At 33.1% G+C, this 25,513-nt stretch overlaps 1 protein-coding gene across 1 annotated transcript in view; it reads left to right on the top strand.

Moving 5' to 3' along the window:
* The first annotated feature begins 8,924 nt into the window (after window positions 1-8,924).
* LOC140450340 (myrosinase 1-like) overlaps window positions 8,925-25,513 on the top strand; it is a 52,398-nt gene continuing 35,809 nt past the window's right edge. The window contains exons 1-4 of the mRNA XM_072543933.1: window positions 8,925-9,023; window positions 10,424-10,506; window positions 17,189-17,389; window positions 20,852-21,244. Coding sequence (XP_072400034.1) covers window positions 8,986-9,023; window positions 10,424-10,506; window positions 17,189-17,389; window positions 20,852-21,244 — 715 coding nt within the window. The 5' untranslated portion in view covers window positions 8,925-8,985. The remainder of the gene's footprint in view (window positions 9,024-10,423; window positions 10,507-17,188; window positions 17,390-20,851; window positions 21,245-25,513) is intronic.

Below are 25,513 nucleotides of genomic sequence, written 5' to 3'. Positions count from 1 at the left end.
GTCCATTATTTGGACTGGAGTAGATTTTAAATCACCTAAGTATAATCTCAGGCATTTATTTTTTTAAACTTCAAGTTTATTTAGACGTGTATTGGCCGTCGATCCAAATATAAGACAGCAATAGTCGAAAATTAGCCTGTTCATGTTACGGTAAAACTTAAAGCAATATTTGGACCTGCTCCCCAATTTGTTTTACAAAAAGCTCTTAAAATGTTCATTTTAGTAGAGTTTTTTGATTTTTTAACATATTAATGAATGTGATCTTTCCATTACAATTTCCTGCCTAGATACTTAATACAGTTTTGAAAAGGGAAATTAATATTTCCCACATTAAAATTGCCTTGTGTGTTTTTGTGAAAAGTAGCACACCTCAGTTTATGCGTCAGAAATTGATAATCCTATTTCTTCATAGCAGTGATTTACAATTTCTAATACGGCTTTTAAATTATCCTCACAAGTGCTTTACAATTTTTATGCTGTATATAAAACAACATCATAGGCATATTGAAGAATTTTTGTATGGTGGGGTATAGTAACTTCAAGATCTATGTTTCATTATTAATTTTTAAAACAGTTAGTCGTAATATAAAAATTTTAAAAAGAGAGCACGTGATCTAGGGATTCCAATATACAACAGTTTTTTGTGAAAAATGTCCAAATGGACATTGTCAAAAGCAGTGGAAATGTCAAGGAACGCAGCTGCTGTAGACTTATTTGATATAAAATTAAGCTGAATTGATGTAACTAGAACTATAGTTGCATCTTGAGTGGACCAAGACTTGCGAAAACCATATTGGGAAATTGGGAAGTATACCATCGTGTTCTAACCAATGTTCAAATCTATTTTCAATTAATATTTAGGATGTTTTTAAGACGTGAAAATAGGGGCATAGGTCGATAAGAACTTGGATTACGTTCTGGTCTGCCAGATTTTCAAATCGGAATTACCAAGTACTCTTTCCAACTATTTGGTACTAGTATCTTATTTCAAATATTGTTGAAAATGGTTACGAATGAAATTTTATATTCTAGCGAATATGACACATTATCTATACCTGCAGAAGTATTATTTTTTTAAATTGATATAAGGTTGAATGCTCGAATAAATGAACTTTGATCAAATAAATGGCATACTTTTATGTTTATAATTTTATGTTAATAATTTTATGTTTATAACATTATTTATGACATGACATGACGCTAACATCCATTAGTGGATTTGCATCTGAAGAAGAAGAACATTCTTTAATAATTTTATGCTGATGACATTCTTTGATTGTTGGATAGGCCAAAATTGACGAAATGCCTCTGAAGATGCTCTGAGAGCGAAAGTTCTTGGGCAAGTTTTAATTAGTAAACTGTGCTCGATATCTGCCTTTTATTTAATCAAATTTTTTATTTTCTGTTCAAGAGCTTGATGCAATTCCCATAGATGAAAATTTTCGTCAAAATTGTGGTTTTGTCTGGGTACTGTTTGGTGTGTTTTTTACAGTGTTTTCATTTAGAACCCACGCCGGGACAATTTTTCTGTGAAATTTCTGCAACCATGTATCTTCTGGATCAATAGGTACTTTGTTGACTTGTTTGAGGTTTTTAAAACAATTGACTTTTCGCCAGATATTTAATGGTGTTCTTGAGTTTAGGCTTTCGTAAAAATCAATCCAATTCTTCTCTTTCTTCTGTTTGAATATTTTCTTTGAAATAGCGTCGAGTGGTTTATACTCCATTAGGTTTTGGAGCATTGGCTTCTGTTTATAATTAATAAACGTATTGTTTCGGAATATGACCTTTTTTTTTGTCTTAATAAAAGAATGTTTTGGGATAACGACTTGCTAGATTAATAGTATTTTCATTGTTTCCAAAGTACTGGTATACATTATCCAATTGGCTCTGCTAATGTTCCATATTCTATGTTCTCTACTGGATGTGGCTTCTGCTAAAAAAAAACATTTGTGAAGAAAAAATAATTGTCACATGATTAGATCCATGAGGTTCTTGTAGAGTATTCCAACTAAAATGAGATGTAATATCTCGGTAACAAATGGTTTATTGGAAATAGCAGAGTTTACAGCAGAAGGTTTATTGGAAACAGCAAGAGTGGATATCCGTCGTTTAAATATTCTAAATTACAGTATTTTATAGCATCTAGAAGATCTTTACCTAATCTATCATCAACTTCGCAGTCCCATGCCAAATTGTGTGCGTTAAAATCGCCTCCGATTATAAATTTTTGGTATATTTCCAAATATGATTTTTGACCTTTATATATGATATAAAGGTTTCTTGAAATGTGAAATTTTTATTGAAATACACTTATATGTAAACGTTTTGAAAAATGAATTTTTTTACATTTTATGTTACACTTCAAAAGGATGGCACAACCGCCATATCCATCAAGATATGGCGTGGGGAAACTATAGATACTATTTCTTTTCTAGATATATCAGTTGGGTCTGGATTTTTTGGGTTTTACCTTTTATTCGGCCTACTGGTGTTTGCGTAAAGATTAAATATATATTTAGTAAAGTTATTTCCTTGGGTACAGTCAAACAGATATCTCGTGAAATTAAAAAGTCACCGCACAGAAACAAATTTGAAAGTGGTGGTCGAGCAAAGCAATTCGTGTAGTAAACGTTATGCAGTGAGGAGCTGGATATTTTTACACTGTTGCATTGTTTTCGCGGTATTTAAATTTAATTTTGTTGTGATTTTTCGTTTTTTATTTATGTATTTTGTTTTACCAATTTTCTGCAAAAGTTCTTTTCAAAACTCTGTTAAAATTAAAAACTGTAAAGACAAAGAAATAATTGTAATATAAAAAAGTAGATATACCTAAATTAGTGTTATTTAATATTATAGCATGAAGTTTAAGAACAAATTATCCGAAGGGTTGTTAATAGTCAAAGTCGAGAAATAATTGCTGTGTTAGCCTTTATGAAAAAGAAAGCTGAAGAAGGTGTTACAATACCTCATCATTACATAAAAAAGCATGTGGCAGCAGCGACAGGTGTTTCTGAAACTACAATTTACAGAGTCTCATTCGAACAAACGAAAATTCAACAAGGTATGTCTTATAGAAAGTAGTAAAAAATACCTTTATCTAACCTTTAATTTTAAATGCATTTTTAAGTTTTGAAACGCCACAGTTTTTATAACTGACGTTTTATTACATCACTAGTAATCTAATTAAATTTTACGTAACTGCCTAGTCCAGTAGTCAGAGATTTGATCTCTTAAAATCATAAGAACAAGCTGCATTATACTAAGAATGTCAATTTTGGGACCCAAAAAAAGATGCAAAAAAATTTACCAGTTTTACCCCTGGACTTCCACCTAAAACCTCTCTTTATAGGGGAAAAAATTATGGGAACGATTATCGAATCTTCAGCCCAACTGATAGCGTATGCAGACGGTATTGCACTGGTTACTAGAGATTTAAAAACCATGCAGAACATAATATTAATACTAGATAAAGAAGCAAAGAAGTGAGGGCTAGTAATAAACCAAAGCAAAACGAAATACCTCAAGTGTTCAAGAGAGAATACGAACATAGAGAAAGAAATTAAGCTTGGTGCATATACATTTGAAAGAGTGCACCGTTTCAAATACCTGGGAGTGATGGTGAATAACAGAAATGATAGAACGGATGAAATAAATGAACGCATCCTACTGGGTAATAAAACCTACTGGAACTATCAAAAATTTCTAAAAGAAAAGCACATTAGTAAAAAAACCAAATTAAAAATTTACAAGACTGTAAAAAGATGAAATGAGGTTGGAAATCTTAGAGAGAAAGATAATTCGACGAACAATGGGACCGGTGGGGATAAGTGTAGGCGAATTTAGAAGATTAACCAATGAAGAAATTAAAGAAGTCATCGAGGGTGAAGACATAATCAAGTTCGTGAAGACGCAAAGGCTCAGGTGGCTGGGACACACAGAAAGAGCTAACCCAGACTCTACGCTAAAGCGAATAACTGAATGGAGACCAGCAACAAAGAGACCAAAGGGGAGACCCAAAACAAGATGGAGAGATCAAGTCTTAGGAGACATAAAGAAGCTGAGAATCTACAATTGGAAGGAGCGCTGTAAGGACCGGAAAGAATGGAGGAAAATTGTAGACAGGGCCAAGTCACACACGCTGCTATAATAATAAAAAAAAACAACAGCGGACTGATTCTCCGCAATAAATGAATCAGAGAGCCCAAAAGGGCGGTAAACACTTCGCCAGGAGTGAATAAGCCATGTCCATTCCAAAATGTTTGGAATAAAAAATGTAACCAAGATAATTTTGAATAAAAATTTGTATTAGCACATTTTCTATAAAATAAATCAGAAATTTTAGGGAGAAGCCTGAGGTTTAAAGTGGTGAACTTTTAACGTCTTTTTTGTGGTCCCAAAATTGACATTCTCAGCAAAATTCAGCTTGTTTGTTCGTATGATTTTTAGAGGTTCAATAGCATTTTCGTCTCTGACTACTGGACTAAGTACTTATTTAGTTATTTTATATGGTATCCATAACAAATTATGTATGCTCGCACTAATGGAATAAATCTAATTGCAGGGGAATGCTCCTCGTTCTCCACTTCAACAAAATATTATAAAAGAAAAAAAGAAAACTATTGACGACGTCGACAAAGGGGGGTTAAGGCGTATTATTCATAATATGCATATAAGCGATATAGAAGTACCTCAGCTAAAAAATATTCTGTCTAAATTCAGAGATGCTGTAGAGGCTATCAAGATGGTAGAGAGTCTTTAATATTTCGTTTAACGAGCTGCCTTAATTTTTAAATCTGGTACTAGAATAGGCGACTATCACGACGAGATGTCTTTTGAAAATAATTGTAACTGGTTCGAAAACAAATTAATACGCAATCTTCCTCCACAAACTGTGGTCGTAATAGATAATGCGCCTTATCACAATAAACAAATTGACAAGGCACCAACATCAACATCAACAAAAGAATTAATAATGAAATGGTTAGAGGTCAGAAATATTCCAATAAACAATAGTATGCTTAAGGCAGAACTGTACGATTTAGTAAAAATTCATAAACCAGCATATGTTCGTTCTGCAATAGACGAGATCGCAATAAAAATGGACATACAGTTTTTAGATTACCTCCATGTCAGCGACATCTTAATCCAATTGAGCTGGTCTGGGCAAGCTTAAAATCGTATGTAGCAATTAAATAATAATACATTTAATATCAATAATGTAAAAGACTTATGCGAACAATTCTTTGCCACTTTCACTCCTACTGAGTGGCAAAGCCGATGCAATCATGCAAAAAAGTTGTGAGGAAGAATTTTTGGTTTAACTAGTAACAATGGAAAATAATATGGAAAATTTGTCATAACTTTAAGAGACAGTGATTCGTAATGGGATTCTGATGATGAAGAGTCAAATACCGAGGATTTCTAAACCCCACGGGTAAAAAAAATCTAATTTATTTTATATAGGTGCCATAGTAGATATAGTATAGGATACTAAACTAAAACTAAGTATATTTAAAATGTCACTAATAAAATAAATAAATAAATGTTATTTAAAATATGATGTAATAAAAACTAATAAAAAAGTTATAATAAAAACATGTCACAATTATCTATTGTTTGGTAAATATTATATTTTAATCAAATCATTACTTTTGTTTTTTTTCTAAGCTGAGCTTTTTCTCAAGAATTTTTTTTTTGGAAAATGTAAGATAAACTTTTCTTCATTTGTATACAATTTTTTGGGACACACTGTATATCATACCTCACCAAAAATCATTCCCTTATCCTTTTAGTCAGTAAATTGTTGTGTAAATTATTTAAAACTCATTTTTTTAGATATAAAACTAAAAATACCCAGTATTACTTTGATAATCCACATATTGACAACATTATAAAATTTTTAATATTCACCAATTGATTATCAAGCCATAGAATGATTGTAATGTTCTGGTAAATTCCATCCTTTTCTGGCCGAATACTTCCTCTCTCTGCGCACTAAGAGCTCCACCCGTTTCACGAGATTCCTGTTCACCAGTAGAAGTAGAAGGTTGTAAATGTTGTGAATTGTATTCTTAGGTATGGTATTTTTCATATAAAAATGCGTGCACGTCACAATTTATATAAAGTGACGTCACTTATATTTAAAATTTCCAGAACGTCAACCTTGGAGTTCAAATTTTCCTAACACAGCTAATAATACGAAACCCATACGGAACTGCTCGATCTTTCATAGACGTCACCATGGTATGCTAATCAGAAAATTGTAATAATCATTATATTTTGAATTTTAGAATTATATTGATTAAATAACCAAAAACATTTATTATTATTAATATAATTAATTACTATTTAACTGGGAATAAGCCACAATTAAAGGTTAAAATACGTTTATTGACGTTTCAATTTCCACTTCGGAAATCGTTCTCAAAATACAAACATTAGTAAATTAAACAAATTTTGTTTTTGTTACTTAGTGAAAAATTCTTCTATTAATTTAATTTTATCTGACTTATCTATATTGACAATTCAGACATACATTATACATTTTAAAGTAGACGACTTTAAAATGATATTGCCAATATTGTTGAGTTGCGTTCCTGGGACGACTTTACTTATAAGATAGTTCATTCGATTACATGAAATCAACTTTAACTTGAGAATATCCGTCAGAAAAGATCATAACATGTAATTCGTCTTTAAAAAGACAAATACATGCCATGATGACAGTAAAATTCTCCTGTTAGTGATTCCATAGTAAATTATGAGGGAAAAACCAGGAAAAAAAAAAAAAAAACCTCATAATACTATCCCGACATGGTAAGTATTTGATCTTGCATTTATTTTACCTTCAATAAATACCAAATTCCGATTTTATATGTTTGTTATTTAAAAAATATAAATGATGTATTCTCTATATGTTACTGACTTACCAATACTGGTATTTTCTTTTTAATAACTTCCTCTTTCAATATGGGTAACCAAATCCTACTACATTCTGCCGAGGAATTCGCGACACAATTGGTCTCATTTAGCATAATTAGAGCCGCTTCTTTGATTTTTCTCTTTTTACCATCCGTTTCTTTTAGGACTATATTTGAATCATTCCATTGAACCCTATGTTCATTATCCCATGCATGTTTACATATTTGAGATCTATCAAATTCTCTATTTTTAATATAGGATTGATGTTCACTTATTCTAACATTTAATGGCCTTGATGTTTCACCTAAATAAAACTGATCGCATTCACAAGGTATTTTATAAATGCAATTCTTTGTCCTTTCTTGTTCATTGTTAGGTTTGGTTTTGGACAAAATAGATCTCAATGTGTTTGTTGTTTTGAATGTTGTTGAAATGTTGAATTTATTTCCTATCCTTTTAAGCTTTTCCGATAATCCTTTTATATATGGTATTGTTATTTTCCTCGTATTATCCCTTGTATATGTTGTAGGATCTCGTTCTAAGTTGTTTTGTTCTATTCGATCTATTGTTGAAAATTGTGAATGCGATCAGTTTTATTTAGGTGAAACATCAAGGCCATTAAATGTTAGAATAAGTGAACATCAATCCTATATTAAAAATAGAGAATTTGATAGATCTCAAATATGTAAACATGCATGGGATAATGAACATAGGGTTCAATGGAATGATTCAAATATAGTCCTAAAAGAAACGGATGGTAAAAAGAGAAAAATCAAAGAAGCGGCTCTAATTATGCTAAATGAGACCAATTGTGTCGCGAATTCCTCGGCAGAATGTAGTAGGATTTGGTTACCCATATTGAAAGAGGAAGTTATTAAAAAGAAAATACCAGTATTGGTAAGTCAGTAACATATAGAGAATACATCATTTATATTTTTTAAATAACAAACATATAAAATCGGAATTTGGTATTTATTGAAGGTAAAATAAATGCAAGATCAAATACTTACCATGTCGGGATAGTATTATGAGGTTTTTTTTTTTTTTTTTTTTTTTTTTTTTTTTTCCTGGTTTTTCCCTCATAATTTACTATGGAATCACTAACAGGAGAATTTTACTGTCATCATGGCATGTATTTGTCTTTTTAAAGACGAATTACATGTTATGATCTTTTCTGACGGATATTCTCAAGTTAAAGTTGATTTCATGTAATCGAATGAACTATCTTATAAGTAAAGTCGTCCCAGGAACGCAACTCAACAATATTGGCAATATCATTTTAAAGTCGTCTACTTTAAAATGTATAATGTATGTCTGAATTGTCAATATAGATGAGTCAGATAAAATTAAATTAATAGAAGAATTTTTCACTAAGTAACAAAAACAAAATTTGTTTAATTTACTAATGTTTGTATTTTGAGAACGATTTCCGAAGTGGAAATTGAAACGTCAATAAACGTATTTTAACCTTTAATTGTGGCTTATTCCCAGTTAAATAGTAATTAATTTAAAATGCCACAAGAAAATAGCTTCAGAACATTATTAATATAAATTTTATGAAATAATTTTAATTAAATATATTAGACAATTGTATGCAACTGATATCGGAATACTTCAAATTGTTGACAATTCAGCGTGTGGAGTGTTGCCGCTTTTTTAGAGTAAGAATTTTTTGATTTTTTAATTATGTTTTGATTTTTGTTTATCGCCAACTTCAAGAAGCCTTGATAAGGCACGTTAAGAAGGAAATGTACTTCTCATCTTGCAAATGAATTTAAATTGCATGTTGTATTAATCATAAATAATAAGTCATAATAGATATCAAAATAAAAAAAACAAAAATGTTTATTGTTATACAATGTTTGCCCAGCTGTTTGGGTAGTTTAATCATAAAAATCGCAATCTATAAACGACAAACTACTCTAATCTTAAGCAGAAATCAAGTTGTTTAAGTTTAAGTAGGGATTAATTACTTTAATTTAAATTTTGTAATTGAAAATATAGGTATATAAGAAAGCACCTTGTTTACCTTTTTACTAAAAGTATATTTATTGTTTCAAGATGAAGCCGATTGTAATTTTGCTTCTTTTTGGTTTAAGGTAACTATTTTCTTTCTGTATTACAACGTCGAATTTGAGTTTTAATTTTTTAATATAACAAATAATTTTCTATCGAAGTGGATCCCTCGTTCCAAATGTTATCAATACATTCATTAATCTTAGAGTGTAGTATGCATTCACTGTTGACAGGTAATCTGTCCTTATTAGCCTACTTATTCTTATGAACGATATTAAATCCCTGCACTTTGCAATTTCTTTACATTTTTTATAGATTTCAAAAGTTATCTCGCCTGCTTCAAATGTGGTTTTTACACTTAAACAGGACAGATAATGGCAATGGCACCAAATATTCTTCTTAAGATCTTTTACTCAAAGATGAGCACATAGTTCGCATCTCTTAAAGGAATAGTCAATATTTTCGACCCAAATATCAGCATACTAGTATATATTATTAAGTGAAAAGCCACATATTATATGGTTAAACGATTATGGACTAAAAATAAATTTAAAGAAAACTAAGTTCATTTTATTTACAAAAGCACAAAACATCAAAGTTAAGCTAGTACTAGACTACACAGAAATTAAACAAATATCTTTGTACAAATATCTTGGAGTATTGATTAAAAAAGGTACTAATCAGAAACAATTAATAAGAAGCTGCATTGACATTGCACAATCAACTATTAATAGAATGGAAAAACTTGTCTGTAATCGCAATATCAATATAACATTCCGGATCAGAATGCTTCGATGTTATATTTTTTCCATTCTTTTGGTTGGGGTTAAGGCCTGGTTACTGAAATAATCCAACATTAAAAACCTGGAAGCATTCGAAATGTAGTGTTATCGTCATATTCTGAAAATATCATTGATGGGTCGCAAAACAAACGCTTAAGTTCTCAAACAACTAGGAAAATGTGAATGTGAATGTGAAGTTTTAATTTCTATAAAAATAAGAAAGTTGGAACACTTGGAGCACATCATAAGATGTAAAAAATTCAAACTATTAAGTAATTTAATGCAGGACAAAAGGCAGAAGAAGCGTAGTAGGTTGTAAAATCTCGTGGCTACGCAATCTCCATAAATGGTTTCGATGCAGATCAGCGTAAATGCAGTTAAACCAAGCTCTCAAATTATTTAAGCAGGAGATGCCTCTCTTTATATATATTTATATATATATATATATATATATATATATATATATATATATATATATATATATATATATATATATATATATATATATATTATAGCCTACAACTTATTTTACCCTGTATTCTTTTTTATATTATTAATTGCACCAAATTATAACACTCACTCCTCGTGACATGTCCCAGATATTCCAATTTTCTAATTTTAAGAACATTTAAAAATAGACATCATTACTCTTATTATCATTACTATTTTTACGTAAAAATATTAATAAACCTTTTTTGTAGCTCAGCTGAAGATACAATTAACAATAAAAAGTTTCCCCGTGACTTCTTATTTGGTGTAGCGACATCAGCTTATCAGATCGAAGGTAAAAGACAAATTTGACTTATAATGTGTAGTAGTTAGTATTATTCGAAATATAGCAAACAAGGTCCAATTTGTGGAACAGAATTTTAAGAATATTTACCACACGTTTGAAAACGTGCAAAGCCAAAGGTACATCGGTAATTTAGTGGACGTTAATCAGTTAACCGTATCCTTTGAATCGAATTTAAAACATTACTAAGCTTGAAATCTACGGGTAACTTTACAAACCGTGTGAACTTTTTAAAGCGGCTCCTGAACTGGCAACAAAGGAAGACCGTGTAGCTACGTTAAGATTTGCGAGAGGACATGCGAACTGAAATGTTCAAGATTGACGTAATGTTCTTTTCAAGAATATGTCCAGATTTTGTGTATGTACCTCAGATTAGAGAATATTTGTCGACAGAAAAATGACGAGAAGTATTTTTCATGTAAACTTTTTAACAAATATTACTATAATTGGACTATATTAAAGGAGTAGCTTCTAATATACATAAACGCCCAGCTTGGGGTACAGGTAATTTTAGGATCTTACAGTCTCCAGGTATGCGATCCTTCCTAAAGGGATTCGAAAGTATCGGCCCATTTGCCTTATTTCGAAAATTAGTAAGCTATATGAGAAATTGATTCGCAAAAGGATCGAGGGAAGTAGTTAAGAAGTCTAGGGGTTGTCCCCCAGACAGTATGAGTCTCTAAAGGAAGGGAGAACCACAATAAGTGGGCCATCCGTAAGTGTTACACGCTCTTATGACTAACTATCCAAGGGAATAATCCAGGTAGAATGAGGTGTGCTTGTGCAGTGCCCCAGGGGTATGGCCTTGGGCTTGTGTTGTGGAACCTAGCATACGACGGTGTAATGGATTGCTAATTCGGAGCGAGTGTTACTTCTTTGCGTTCGATGAAGACCTCGCGGTGCTAGATGCGTCCCCGGAAATAAAGAAGTTCGTGTTCCTCTAATAATAATATATCAGCGGGACCTAGCTCTACCTAGTATTTCTGCATACGACCTCTAGCTAGTCACTAACCCCTACGAGTCTGATACCATTTGAAGGCAGCGCGTTGCACGAAGCATCGCGGAGTTCCACCCTCCCCATAGTACGTGTTGTGTTACGAATACCTTGTTATCCCCCCTGGGCGGAAAGGTAAGCGCAGGTAGAGGAACTCGGCCTCGCAAGTAGACATACGTGCGAATGATACGTGAAGTATCTGGTGTCGATCCTGTACAAAAATGGTAGCTGGGAAAAACACGTGAGGGAGGTAGCCTAAAAGTCCACTGAGAAAGCTGCCATATTAAAGAACATAATATTTTACATCGACCGCCCTAAATTGCAAAAGGAGGATGGTGCTACATTGTGTTCTATAGTCTGTCAACTTCTACGTAGTACCAGAGCAACGGTGTAAATACTGGCGTACACAGGCTCTTGATACGCTTGGATATAATTAGTCTACTGCAGGTAGCGAATGCCTAAAGGACTGTGTTTACTGCGGCCTTGTGGACGGTTATCAACTGTGTTCCTCTGTATATACTTATATGCGTGAAATATAGAAAAAGTTCTATTGATGAAAAGTTCTATAGAGGTTCTACAGGCAAAAATCTACGGCATTCAGGGAGAAAATGCGAGATGTGTGAAAAGCCACATTAATTGCGATGGAGCAGTCAGAATAGGAGTGAATAGAATATGTGGCACAGTGGACGAATTCGATATTAACCGACCTGCGAAGGTGGCTGAAATGTGGTCATCGACAACTGGATTATTATCTGACGCAGGTACTCACAGGTCATGGCAGATATCATCAGATGTCTGTATTAAGGTGAAAATAATGACAATGTTTTCTTCTTCTTCTTCTTGTTTTTATGTAGGCATGACCTCGGTCAAATATAGCGTCGGTGCATGATCTTCTCGACCTAAGATCTTGTTGTTCTTCTGCTAGGATTATAATTTTATTTAATTTATTTGTTATTACTTTGGTTGTTAATTTTAGTGTTGTGTGTAATAAATTAATTCTAGCGTAAATTTCCGGGTCCGATTTGTCTCCTTTTTTAAAGAGAGGTATAAGGATGTTTGATCTACATTCTTAATATATTTTTTAGTGTCTTTAATACTTCCTTTACCTATTCCTCCTCAATATTCATTTCTTCGTTTATTGTCACCTCTGGTGTTGGTGGTTCATTTATTATTGAGCTTTAGCAAAAGGGATCAAAAGTAGTCTGCCCATGTTTTCTTGGAGGACATTGAGAACAATGTGTCCCATACAATGTTGGTGTGTGGAAGATGGGCCAGAGAGCGAAGTGTATTAAGGAGAACGGTTGAGTTTAGGTGCGAATCGGTAAGAGGCATTGTAAAAAATATGATCGCTGATGAGAGATGGTAGACAACAATTGATGAGTTTGTGAAAATGATATAATCCACCCAGGAGCGAAAGGAGAGAGAGTTAGATCATGTGCTAGAGATTATTACAGAACAGAAATAAATTAATGGGATTGGATGTGAGGTTTGGTCAAAGTAAGTGTGTTGGCACTTATTTTTCCATTTCTTATTTCCTTTACAAGAAATTCAATAAAAAGATAACTTTTGTATTACTCTATAGGCATTATTAATTTTAATCAAGAAAAAAAAATTAAAACTAACTTATGTATTTAACGTATGACTTTATAATATGGAATATGTATAACCGTTTATAGAAAATCTAATTATATAATTTAAAACACAAACACCATATTATATAAAAACAAACAAATAATATAAAATAAAAGATAATACAAATGCAAAGTTATATCTTTAGTCCACTTCCTAAATTTAGTTAAGCTATATACTTAAGGATTGAAGGTGTGATTGTAGCTGTGAAGAAACATTTTGAAATCCTTTGGTATGCACTTAATTTTCGTGTGTCCTTTATGTGTTAAATGGATTAATCTAGAGCATCACAGGTGCAGTTCAAGATAGGCTGGTATGTGCGCATACTGCTTATCCCGTTCTGTTATGGTTAAGGCACTTCCATATATTTCGTACCTGGACGATGTCATATGGCGTTTAAACTAAGCTAATAAGATTAAAGTAGGTCAGATAGCTAAGCGGGACAGACGGTTAACGAGAATTTCGCTAAAGCAAATTACTCTATTGGAAATGGGTTCTGATTCTAGCCCGGTGTACAGAAAAATAAAAGTCTAACCTAGTAGTTTAAAATTCTAAATGAATCTGCTACTTACACTAGACAACGCTGGTATCTGATCGACCCATATTGAAGAAGTGCGACCGGTCTATATATCACAAGGTTAAATACGTCGGGTGAAGCTGTTTCAGCCCACAGCATGCGCCCTGTAGAGGTGACATTTAAGTTCACACAAAGGTGAGAGATCAGCTGCAAGTTGCTATGCCGCTACTAACTTCTCTCCATCTGGTGCTACGTCTGAAAAGAATAAAACTATGGAAAAAAAGAAGACTTATTCACTCTATGTTCAGTAGGGTTTTTCTTTGTACCAATCAACAACAATGTATTAAGTTTTAAGACTGTATGAATGTGTTTCAGAATGTATTTTCTTGTATTATTTTAATATGTATTTTATTATTTTTCATTAAGAACGATTTCCGAAGTGTACATTAAAACGGGCCTGCGTAGCGCAAGCGGTAGGATGCTTGACTCGCAAGCCGGTGGTCCGGGGTTCGAATCCCACCGCCGGCAAGAACATCTAGACATTTTAAAAATGTCTATAGGCCCCAGGTCGACTCAGCCTGAATAAAAATGAGTACCTTGGGTAAAACCAGGGGTAATAATAGACGGTTGAAGCGTAGCACTGGCCATGTTACCTTCCTTGTATACCGTAGGCCCTAGATATAGCAGACTACCCTGCTATACTCCCAAAGCCGCGACAGCGGTATAAAACGGGAGACTATTATTATTACATTAAAACGTCAAAATAAAATTATTGTAGCAATGTGCTTTCAAAAAAAAAAGAAAAGTTACAACGATAAAAAAAAGAATACCTTTTATAAGAATATAAGACGAAGAAGAATACCTATTACTCCAAATTCAATAGGATGCTTGCTTAAACCAAGGGCAACCTATCTACCAAGTTTTATTCTACACTCTAGGTTTATTTTTTCAAGCAAACGAAAAGACATATAAATATGTGACGACAAAAGGACTTAATAAAAAGATTTTGTGGCTCAAGAAAAACCTATTTCACCTGTTTGAAGAGTCTAGAACTTTTCCTTCAATATTTATCATACAGACGGATGTACGCAAGATAGACAACGATTCAGTTTCGGTAAGAATGTGGTGGATCCTTATTAATTACGATTTGATAATTAATGATTTTTAATTATGATGTTTATAATTAATGAAAATATTTAAACTGAAAAGAAAAATAACGTATAAAAATGAAAAATTTCAATAAATTAATCGACAATGACGGAGTTATTTTTAGTATTCCTTCGATAAAATCGTACATTGGTTTTACCTTACTTTTAATCTTCGGTATGTTGACTACATATTGGTTAAATTCCGCATCAATCGATTTAGAAATAATGCTAAGCACAATTCGTGAAACAAAAGATTATTACAGTAGAACCCCTCTCGTCCGCCCTCCGATAGTCCGACGCTCCGGGTAATCCGACCTGCTTGGCTTCGCGGAAATCCCCGGCGGTCGATTTGTTTACGACGAAAATTTCTCCGAAAATCACAATCCATTCTGTCAGTATTATTTCGAACTTTGTGATTTAAAGTGTGTACATTATTTTCAACATGTCAGGAGCAAAACGTAAACACGTTACGCGTTCGTTAAGTGAAAAACTTGCATTGCTTCAAAGGCTGGACAAAGGTGAATCACTACAAAAAATTGCCAAAGGAACTGAATGTAGGCGTTACGACTATTAAGGATTGGAGAAAAAATCGAAAAGAAATTGAATCACATACAATGACGATAGTAGATGGAGAAAACACTCTTAAAAAGCGAAAAACATTAAAAAAGCCTAAACTTGAACTGCTTGATAGTGCTCTATGGATGTGGTTCAGTCAAGAAAGAAGGAAGGGAACTCCGATATCTGGCCCAATTATAAAAGAAAAGGCAATAATTTTGCACAAAAAACTAGAAGTCGGAAGTGAATTTAAAGCCAGTGAAGGCTGGATTGATCGTTGGAAAACCCGTCATGGTATCCGGTTTGTCTCAATTTGTGGTGAAAAATTATCTGCTGACGTCGAGGCGGCTAAGGAGTTTTCTGTGAAGTTTCAACAAATTGTAAAAGAAAATGAACTGTTACCTTGCCAAGTCTATAACATAGACGAGACAGGCCTAAACTATAAAATGCTTCCAAACAAAACCTTAAGTGCGTCAAATGAAACCGTAGCGGGAACGAAACTCATGAAAGATAGGCTAACTGTTGCTCCTTGTAGCAATGCTGATGGAACACACAAGCTTTCGCTGTTTGTCATAGGCAAATCTAAGAAGCCCAGGGCTTTCAAAAACATAAACTTATCATCCGTGCCGGTTTATTATCGCAACCAAAAATCTGCTTGGATGGACTGCAATCTTTTCAAATCTTGATTTTTTGACGAGTTTGTGCCATGTGTTGAGAAGGACTTGACGAAAAAAAATCTTCCTGTTCGAGCTCTACTGCTATTAGACAACGCACCATCGCACCCTTCTGAGGAAGATTTAGTAAAAGGGGATATAAAAGCTATCTTCCTCCCACCAAATGTCACATCACTTATCCAGCCTATGGACCAGGGCGTGATAGAATGTTTTAAAAGGCGTTATCGCCGAAAATACATAAGCTCGATTTTAGAAAAATCCGAAGAAGGATGTGATATTTTTCAAGCCATGAAATCACTCAACATTAAAGATGCTATCTATACAATGGCTGAGTCTTGGGCAGAACTAAATCCTGACACGCTAAGAAAATCTTGGCGTAAGCTTTGGCCAGAAGTTATGATCGAAATTGACCAGGTCGAAGATGAGCAAAACGACGTGCAGGAAATCGTTACCAATCTTCAGACCCTGGATGCAAATATACCTGCTAGTGAAGTTGAGGAGTGGATTGAACAATGTGACAAAAACTGCGAAACCAGTGAAGTGCTGAACGATAACGAAATTGTTGCCGCTGTTATGGAACGTGACGGTGACGGAATCGTGAACTCAGAATCCGACAGTGATGATGATGACGAGCCTCCTGTCCGGATTTCACACACCGATGCCAAGAATTCTTTTGAAATTGGCCTTCAGTACATTGAGCAGAACTCAGCATCAACACCGATGGACATCGTGTGGATGAAAAAATGAAGGAACATTGCAGCTAAATCCAGAATTTCATCTTGTAAACAAAAATCTATTACTGATTTTTTTACTAAGTAGGCCTACATAGGTAGGCACTAATTTTTATGCTACCTTTTTTGACATTATATATTTACATACATATTTAATAAATAATGTACAAACAAAAGCTTTCTTGTATTTTATTGAAATATAATTATTTATTATATCACTGTAGAGAATAATACAGTCGTTTTTTAAAAACACATACATACGTCATACACAATGACTTTTTCTGATAATCCGACCTTTCTTGCGTTCCGACCATACTGCTAGTCCCGAGGGTGACGGATTAGAGGGGTTCTACTGTAGTTATTTTCTGGTCTTCTGTATCTCTTCTTTGTTTGTTTTTTAAAACTGACTTTTATTTTATTATTAGGAGCCTGGAATGAAGATGGTAAGGGAGAAAGTATTTGGGATCATAAAGTCCACACAGATCCAACCTACGTGGCAGATAATTCAACTGCAGATATTACATGCGACTCTTATCATAAAATGAAAGATGACATAGCCATTTTGAAGGAACTTGGTGTCAACCACTATAGATTTTCTCTATCTTGGACTAGGATTTTACCTACAGGTAAGCATAAACATTATTATTAACAATATTTAATTATTCCTGATAATTTTATTATATATTTATTATATGTAAAATAAATGAAAAAAAAAATGAAATTACAAATTTTTTTATATTTAAACATACAGAATGAGGGTACGCTTAAAGATTGATAAGTAAAATTTCGAAAAAAATTCAATAAACTGTTAAAATTTACTGAATGTAATTACGGATATATATTTTTAAAGTATATCATAGATCAATTTGCGTGCAAATATATTAACAATTAGGCTACTCTAACTAATGAATTGGAAAAAAAACAGATGATATTTGTGTCTTGAGGAAGTAAGTATGCTGCGATGTGAATATTGAAGCAGGATATCTAAAACAGACAGTTTTTTAATTTTAAACTATCCGGGAAACCTTGAAAAACTATAAAACCTACGGCCAATCCAAAGGAAGAAAAATATTTTCCTCGTGGTCCTGACCATGTCTACAGTCACCGTTAAAGGAAGAGGAGATCCTAAAAAAATTGATGATAAAAAGTACATGAAAACAAAAATAAGAATAACTCAATAAAATTTTTTAAAAATTGCCAATAGGTTATAGAGGATACCTAAAATAGGATAAATAGTGGAGTCTCCTTAGCAGTCACGATTCCTAACAATAATCCCCAGCGATAAAAATTACATGTGATTATTTTGTGTAGTTCCAATAGTGTCGTAATGATGCAACTGATCTTTATTAAAATTATTACAAGTATCTTTTATATCCTAAGTCATATATGGCGAAATGAATAATAGGTATTATTGATGTTCATCAATGACGAGATATAATACATACTTTTAACATATTATCTTTGTCTCATCCATTTCAAAAAAACAAAATATTCAGGGTATGTGGTTGGTATATTGAACTGGAATAATTCCAAAGGAATGACTCATCTGCACGTGTGTTACCATTCTAAAAAAGTCCCGTCCTTCTTCTTCTAAGGGTGCCTGTCCGTTCCGAACGTTGGCTATCATTCTGGCTATGATGACTTTGTTGGTTGCTATACGAAATAGATGTGTTGAGGTCTTTCTATACCATGCTCTTAGGTTAGGAATCCAGGATATTCTTCTTCGTCCTGGGGCCCTTTTTCCTTCAATTTTACCTTGCAAAATGCATTGGAGTAGCTCCTATCTGCCTTGATTTCTTAATATATGTCCCAAGTACTGCAGCTTACGGCTCTTTACGATGTTGACCAAATCCGCAGTTGTGTTCATTCTCCGCAGTACTTCTTCATTGGTGACTTTGTCTGTCCATGGTATCTTCAGGATCTTCTGAGGTCATGGCTCTTAAATACAGAACTCATAGTTAAGAATCCACTTTTTGCCTTTCCGATGCGACTTTTAATCTCTTGGGTATTGTCCCACGACTCATTGATTATAGTTCCCAGGTAGTTGTATTGTGAAACACGTCCTACCCACTTTAATCATTTTTTGGTTTAGAAACCTAATAAGTCATGTAGTAAAGGTTTTTCTACTAATTATACATACCAGATATTACAATAAATGTGAAAGTGAACCATCACATACACAGTTTGCAATGATTTGGAAACCAGAGAAGTCCTGTTTGCCTTTGATGTATTGGCACGTAAATGTAAAGATGTCAAACAAGATATGCATATTTGCTTTATTGACTTTATTGGCTAAGGCTTTTGAAACTGTTAAGCACGAGAAGCTCGTGTAAAACTAAACATTGATTATCAAGATGTTCAAATACCAAGATTATACTGGGCTCAAACAGCAAGAATAAAAGTCGAAGGCTCTCTGTTACAGAAAATATTTATTTAGAAGGGTGTAAGACAGCGATGGATTCTCTCCTCAATGTTATTTCATTTATCCTTTGAATATATAACGATTAGTCAGTTGAGATAACAATAAATGGAATTATTGTCAACAACATCAGATATGAAAAAGCTATAACAGCCAACAATTTGAGAGACCAGCTTATAGACTATTTGATAAAGTATCTATGGTTAGTACAATAAATGGTTTACATGTTAACATCAGAAAAACCAAAATGATGGTCGGTTCAAAAACAAGTTAACAACACTTGTGGACGATTAGTTTTTAAAAGCCAGGACTTTGAACAGATTTCTTGATATAAATATTTTGGAATTTTTGTCAACGAGACTAATCAATATTCAGAACAAATTCCTTTACGCATTAAACAAGCACAAGCTGATGTGAATGAAGACGCAAGAAATCTCCTTAACAGTCGATGGTGGTCGAGAATGACTACAGACCTTAACGAATTGAGAGGTTTGCTGAGGTAAGACAAAGCGCGAGTTGAGCTGCAGAGCCGTAGTATGGATGAATCTTTGGTTTAAAAACCACATTTCTGGCATGTATTTGTTTGTCGGTGCTTGAATCGTAAATTCATTGAATCGAACACCTGTTTACAAACAGTCTTGCAAACCAGTTTTTCTCCTTTTTCAATGTATAGTAAATGAATTAACGAAATATTTAAGTGAGGTTGAAGAAAATGCTTGTTATTGAATTTTCTGGTGTAATGGGTTTCATACTTAAGAAAACGGATAATAGTTGTAGTTTACTTTTTGGTGTTTTAATCACTAGAAGATGTTGTCCTCTGGAGTCATCAGTAACTATTCCTGTAGTACTTTCAACTTTATTGGATATTACTGATTTCAGAAAATACTCCTTTTCACTTTCAACAAATATTTCAATGAAAGAACCTATGTAAGTAACTTTACTATTAAAGGTACCTTTAGTACTCTTCCAACAAGTTTGTGTCCTTTTTAAGGGCTATAAATGTTTTACAGTCGTTCCTGGAGTTTGACAACGGTGAGTATTTGCCTTGTTTAACTATTTTTCCTTCTGCTGACATATAACTTTTGGCCTAGGTTTTTACTCTTGCTTCTTTCTTTTCCAATTTCTTCATTATACTTTCTCCATTATATGTGAGGCGAGCGTCACGGAACTAGTGCCACGAAATCCACTAGTCACGGAACAAGTGCCACGGATTCGTCACGGGGTCATAGAATAGCAGTTCTTGACATCGATTCACTACTCTCGATCAATTCGTTTATAGTTATTATATATTTACTCTAAGCAAGCTTAAATTAAAAAACTGCATATTTAAATTAAAGTTAAAAGAATATCTGTCACTAACAGATACGATTCGTAACGATGATCAAAATCGTAAAAATCGTAAAGGTCATCTGATGAATAACAACTTTCGAGCTTTTTATTTCTACAAAGTATATAATCTGTCATTTTTATATTCCCTGATATGGAATTAATTTTATAATCGAATCATAATGATATATTCGGAATAGAAGTTATAATAATTGTTGAACACAAAAAAGATACTTGAAATCTTACCAGATGTACAAAAATAGCCAAAAGAAGTATAAATTAAATTAATTAGCTAATTAGTTTTGTGAAAATAAGCAATAAATTTTGTTTCGTTTCTTTTTAGGTTTTGATGATAATATCAATGAAGCTGGAGTAATATACTACAGAACTCTGATCAAAGAACTCAAAGCAAACAACATTATACCTTTGATAACCATTTACCACTGGGACTTGCCACAAAACTTGCAGAATTATGGCGGTTTTCTTAATAGTTCCATCATCGATTGGTTTTCTAACTACTCTAGAATTGCTTTCAGATTGTTCGGAGAAGACGTCAAACACTGGATCACTTTCAACGAACCTCAGCAGATCTGTGGTGCGGGATACGGAATCGGATATTTTCCTCCAAATATACAATCTCAAGATTTGCTTGAATACCAATGCGTGCACAATCTCGTTAGGGCTCACGCTAAAGCATGGCATATCTACGATGAGGAATTTAGACCAACACAAAAGGGTAACAGACCACATTTTTTGTTTTTTTTTTTTAATAGAAATGAATACTTTTTGTTTTATAATCTAAAGTAGTTTGTACTCTCATAAACTCATATTATTTGATTTGTTAGGCATCTGAAAACGAGTAAGCTATAAAGTTGGAAATAATGACCAATATTGTTCTTTTTTACTTACTTGTATCTTAATTTACATTGCCAAATGATAATTAAATAAGTTTTTATTTTTGATTTAAATTAATTATCTCATTTTCGTGAAAAGTAACAACGTAGCATCATTACGATAAATGCGTATCTTGTTTTGTTGCCGCCCTAGACCTCAAATATTCAGAGTTGTAGAACAAAATAATTTACTGTGACACAAGAAAATAATTAAAACTAAAATTGGGGGTGGTAAAAACAAAATTTCAAATAGAAAAATTAAGTAAATAAAAAGAGAAATCGCAGTTAAGATCAAACAGCAAAGCACATCAAAAACAGAAATCCACGTCGGTGCTAAAACAAATATGTTCAATGATAGATAAAAGTAAATTTCTCCAAACTGTTACATTATCCTCCTCCTCCTAAGTGCCTTCTCTGTTGAGTTTGGCGATCAATATGGCAAATTTCTCTCTGTTCTGGGCTTAATGAATTAATTCATTTCCTCTTGTGTGGGTCCAATCTCTGATGTTTCGTAGCCAATATTTTTTCTTTCGTCCTATGCCCCTTTTACTTTCAAATTCACTATGGCGCATTATGTGTCCTAGATATGACGTCTTTCTAATTTTGATAGTATTGACCAGATGAGGGCGTGTGTTCATTGCTCTCAGTACTTCTTCATTCGTAGTTCTGCTGGTCCAGCTTATTTTTAGCATTCGGCGGTACATCCATTTAAAATGAATTTAATTTATTGACGTCATACTGTTTTAATGTCCAGGTCTCACAGCGATATAGTAATAGAGACCACACATAAAACTTTAGTATTCTCAATCTTATTGAGACCGATAGCTTGGAGTTACAGAGCATTTTACTCATATTTATGAAACCAGATCTTGCTATTTCAATGCGTCTTATAATTTCTTTTGAGTGGTCTAGTTGACTATTTAGTTCTCTACCCTCTAGTTTAGGTATATGAAGCTTTGGGAACTCTGAAGGGTGATACAATTTATTTGTATGTTAGGTGTAACTTATTCATGGGGGTTTTTGTGGAATACCAGAATTTTGGTTTTGGAAAAGTCCAGCCTGTAACTTTCTTCTGATAATAGGTTCATCAATATTTTTAGTTGGTATTCTGTTTCTGCTAATACTACGGTGTCATCGGCACTTCTTATATTGTTAATGATGATTCCATTGGCTCTGGCACCTTCAGGGCGATCTTCAAGAGAAGCTCTAATTATATGTTCGGCATATACATTAAATAATAGGTGGGATAAAATGCACCCTCGACGCACTCCTCGTTCTATGTTGATGTACTTGGTGTTTCCGTTATCTGTTCGAACGCATTATGTGTGGTTTCAGTATGTATTACTTATGATAGCTATGCCGTGTCCATCCAACCCTACTCCTTTTAGCACCTCAATCAATTTTCCGTGTTTGATGCTGTCGAAGGCCTTTCTATAATCGACAAAGCACACATACAGCCGTTTTTTAACCTCAATATACCTTTCTGCCATCAGTGTCAATCCCATAACTGCTTCTCTAGTGTCTGTACCCTTTCTAAAATCATATTGAGAACGACTCAGGCATTCTTTACACTTATTGTGAATTCGGTTATAAATTATTCGCATAAAAATCTTAGCATCATGACTCATTAGGGATACAGTTCGATGGTCTTCACATTTACTTGCTTTTTATTTTTTAGGAAGAGCTATATATGTGAATGTTAGCCAGTCATGCGGTATTATGCCATGTTCATATGTAATGTTGCAGAGGTATGTTAATTTCTTGATAGCATTATCACTTAGGTGTTTAAAATGTTCGGCTGTTATTAGGTCTTCGGCGGATGCCTTGTTGTGCTTTGCGTCTTTTATTTCCTGCAAAACTTCTTCGGTTAGAATGTTTAATTTTTTATCTGTATCTATTTGTGGGGGCTATTCTGTTCTTTGATTACCAAACAAATCTTTAAGATATTGCTCCCATAATTCTTTCTGTTTTCAGGGTCTAATTCCATTTGGTTTTTCTTGTTTGTTACAATCGATAAGTGTTTGGGTTTCCATATTCCAGCACCTTTCTGTGTAGTTCTCTATCTTTATGTTTCATTTGCAAATCTTCTACTTTACATTTTTCTTTCATCTACTCTTCCTTAGCTACATTTATTGTTTTCTCAATTTTCCTGTTGAGTTCTTTATATTTTATTAGGTTTTTGTATTTTACCATCTGTCTCCTCTCCATAATTTGTAATGTTTTGTTTGTCATCCATGGTTTTTCTGGTTTTGTATATTTACGGTTTTCTTTCCGTATACATTAGTCTGCTGCATCCAACACAGTATTTTTAATTTTCTCCCACATGTCTTCAATGTTTTCTTTTATTGTCTTCTCCTTAGTGGGAGCTATTGTCTTAGACTCTAACTGCGTGTCTACCATGTCTTCATACTTTTGTTGCTGTCCTTGGTCAGCACTACTCCATGCTAGTCTCTGACTGGGTTTAGCCTTGTCTACTCTTTGTCGGATAGTTGCGACTACGGGATTGTGGTCTGAATTTATATCACAGCTTGGGTACGTTTTTACATTTAGAATACCATTATGGAACCTTTTGTTAATTGTAATGTAGTGGATTTGGTTTCTCACAATATTTGCTTCGCAATCTTGAGGGACCTCCATATATACAGACGTCTTTTAGGTAATTTAAACCATGTGTTAATAACCACGAGGTTGTTCTCTTGGCAAAATTTAACAAAGCGTGTGCCTCGTTCGTTTCTGGTTCCTAAACCATATGGACCGATGATCGATTCGACTTTTTCTGCTCCTACTTTGGCATTCCAGTCTCCCATAAATATGTTGATGTTGTCTGATTGTATGTGTTTTTTGATCTTTTCAATATCGGAATAGAAAATCTCAAGATCTTCGTCTGGGCTGTCTGGTATCGGTGAGTATATTTGTATTATATTGATGTCGAATAATTGTCCATTTAATTTGATAATCATTAATCTGTCGCTGCCTACACCTGACTGGGCATCATCATCTTTGCCTGCATAATAGAAACGGTTGCCATTTACTGTATCTAAATATCCTTTTCTTTTCCATCGAACATTACATTATATAACATTAAAAATGGAAGCAACTGATATAGAAAAAATGTATAAAGAAATATACTGTTCAATACACTAAGTAAGATTAACTCAACTAACTAAAACACTGTAAAAAGTCCATGAGAACAAAGAATAATGTATTAGGAGAACAAAACCCAAGAATAGCTAATTGGAGAGATGAACCATAGGTTAAAACGCTGTGATAAAGACCAATGAAGACCAAGACAACGAAGACAATCACAAGTAAAAACAATAGAAGTAATGAACACATTGCAAACAAAAATTAATAAAATAGATATCGATGAGGATAGAAAAATGGGTTAACATAAAATTGGACAAATAAGATATATAATATTAAAATTAACATCACTAAACAGAAAACTTGATATACTTGATATACTTGTAGATAATAAATTAAGCGGCCAAATATATGGATTAGCGAAAACTACACAAAAGAAGTAACAAAAGAAAGAAAAGTACTGTATCCACAGCTTAAACAGGCTAAAAATAATAAATGAAAAGCAGTTATTAAATATAACAAACTAATCGTAGAAGACAAGGTTTACAAAATAAGGAGCGAAGTAAAAAAGAAAAAGAAAAAAATTTACATAAATAGTTTGTAAGTTGATAAAAACTACATTTTAAAATTATTTTGAATTATACAGGGTGTCCCAATAAATTGCGGCGTATCAAAGTTATATTTTTTCTCATAGGACACCCAGTATTTTATTGCATTTTCTAATTGTCCGCAAAAAATAAGGTATAGTTTAATAAAAATTCCCTACACGTAAGTAGAGAGTGTTCTGAGTTATGTCGACTTTTCTTAAACTGTAAAGTTTTAAAAGTTATTTAAGCAATTATATAAGCAATTATATAAGCAAAATAGTTGGACATTTGTCAAATGTATTTCATGATTGAACATTAAACATTTCTTTACAGGGTGTTTAAAATTTACAGATTCATTATTGGATTATTCAATATGTGATATATGGCATATTATAAATAGATCCTTATGTATATAATTAAATTATTTTATTAAACAAATTT

Source organism: Diabrotica undecimpunctata, chromosome 1 (assembly GCF_040954645.1).
Source record: "Diabrotica undecimpunctata isolate CICGRU chromosome 1, icDiaUnde3, whole genome shotgun sequence".
In the NCBI taxonomy this organism is placed as follows: Eukaryota; Metazoa; Arthropoda; class Insecta; order Coleoptera; family Chrysomelidae; genus Diabrotica; species Diabrotica undecimpunctata.
The sequence above is the reverse complement of the archived record's forward strand: the minus strand, read 5'-3'. Positions and strand labels throughout refer to the sequence as shown.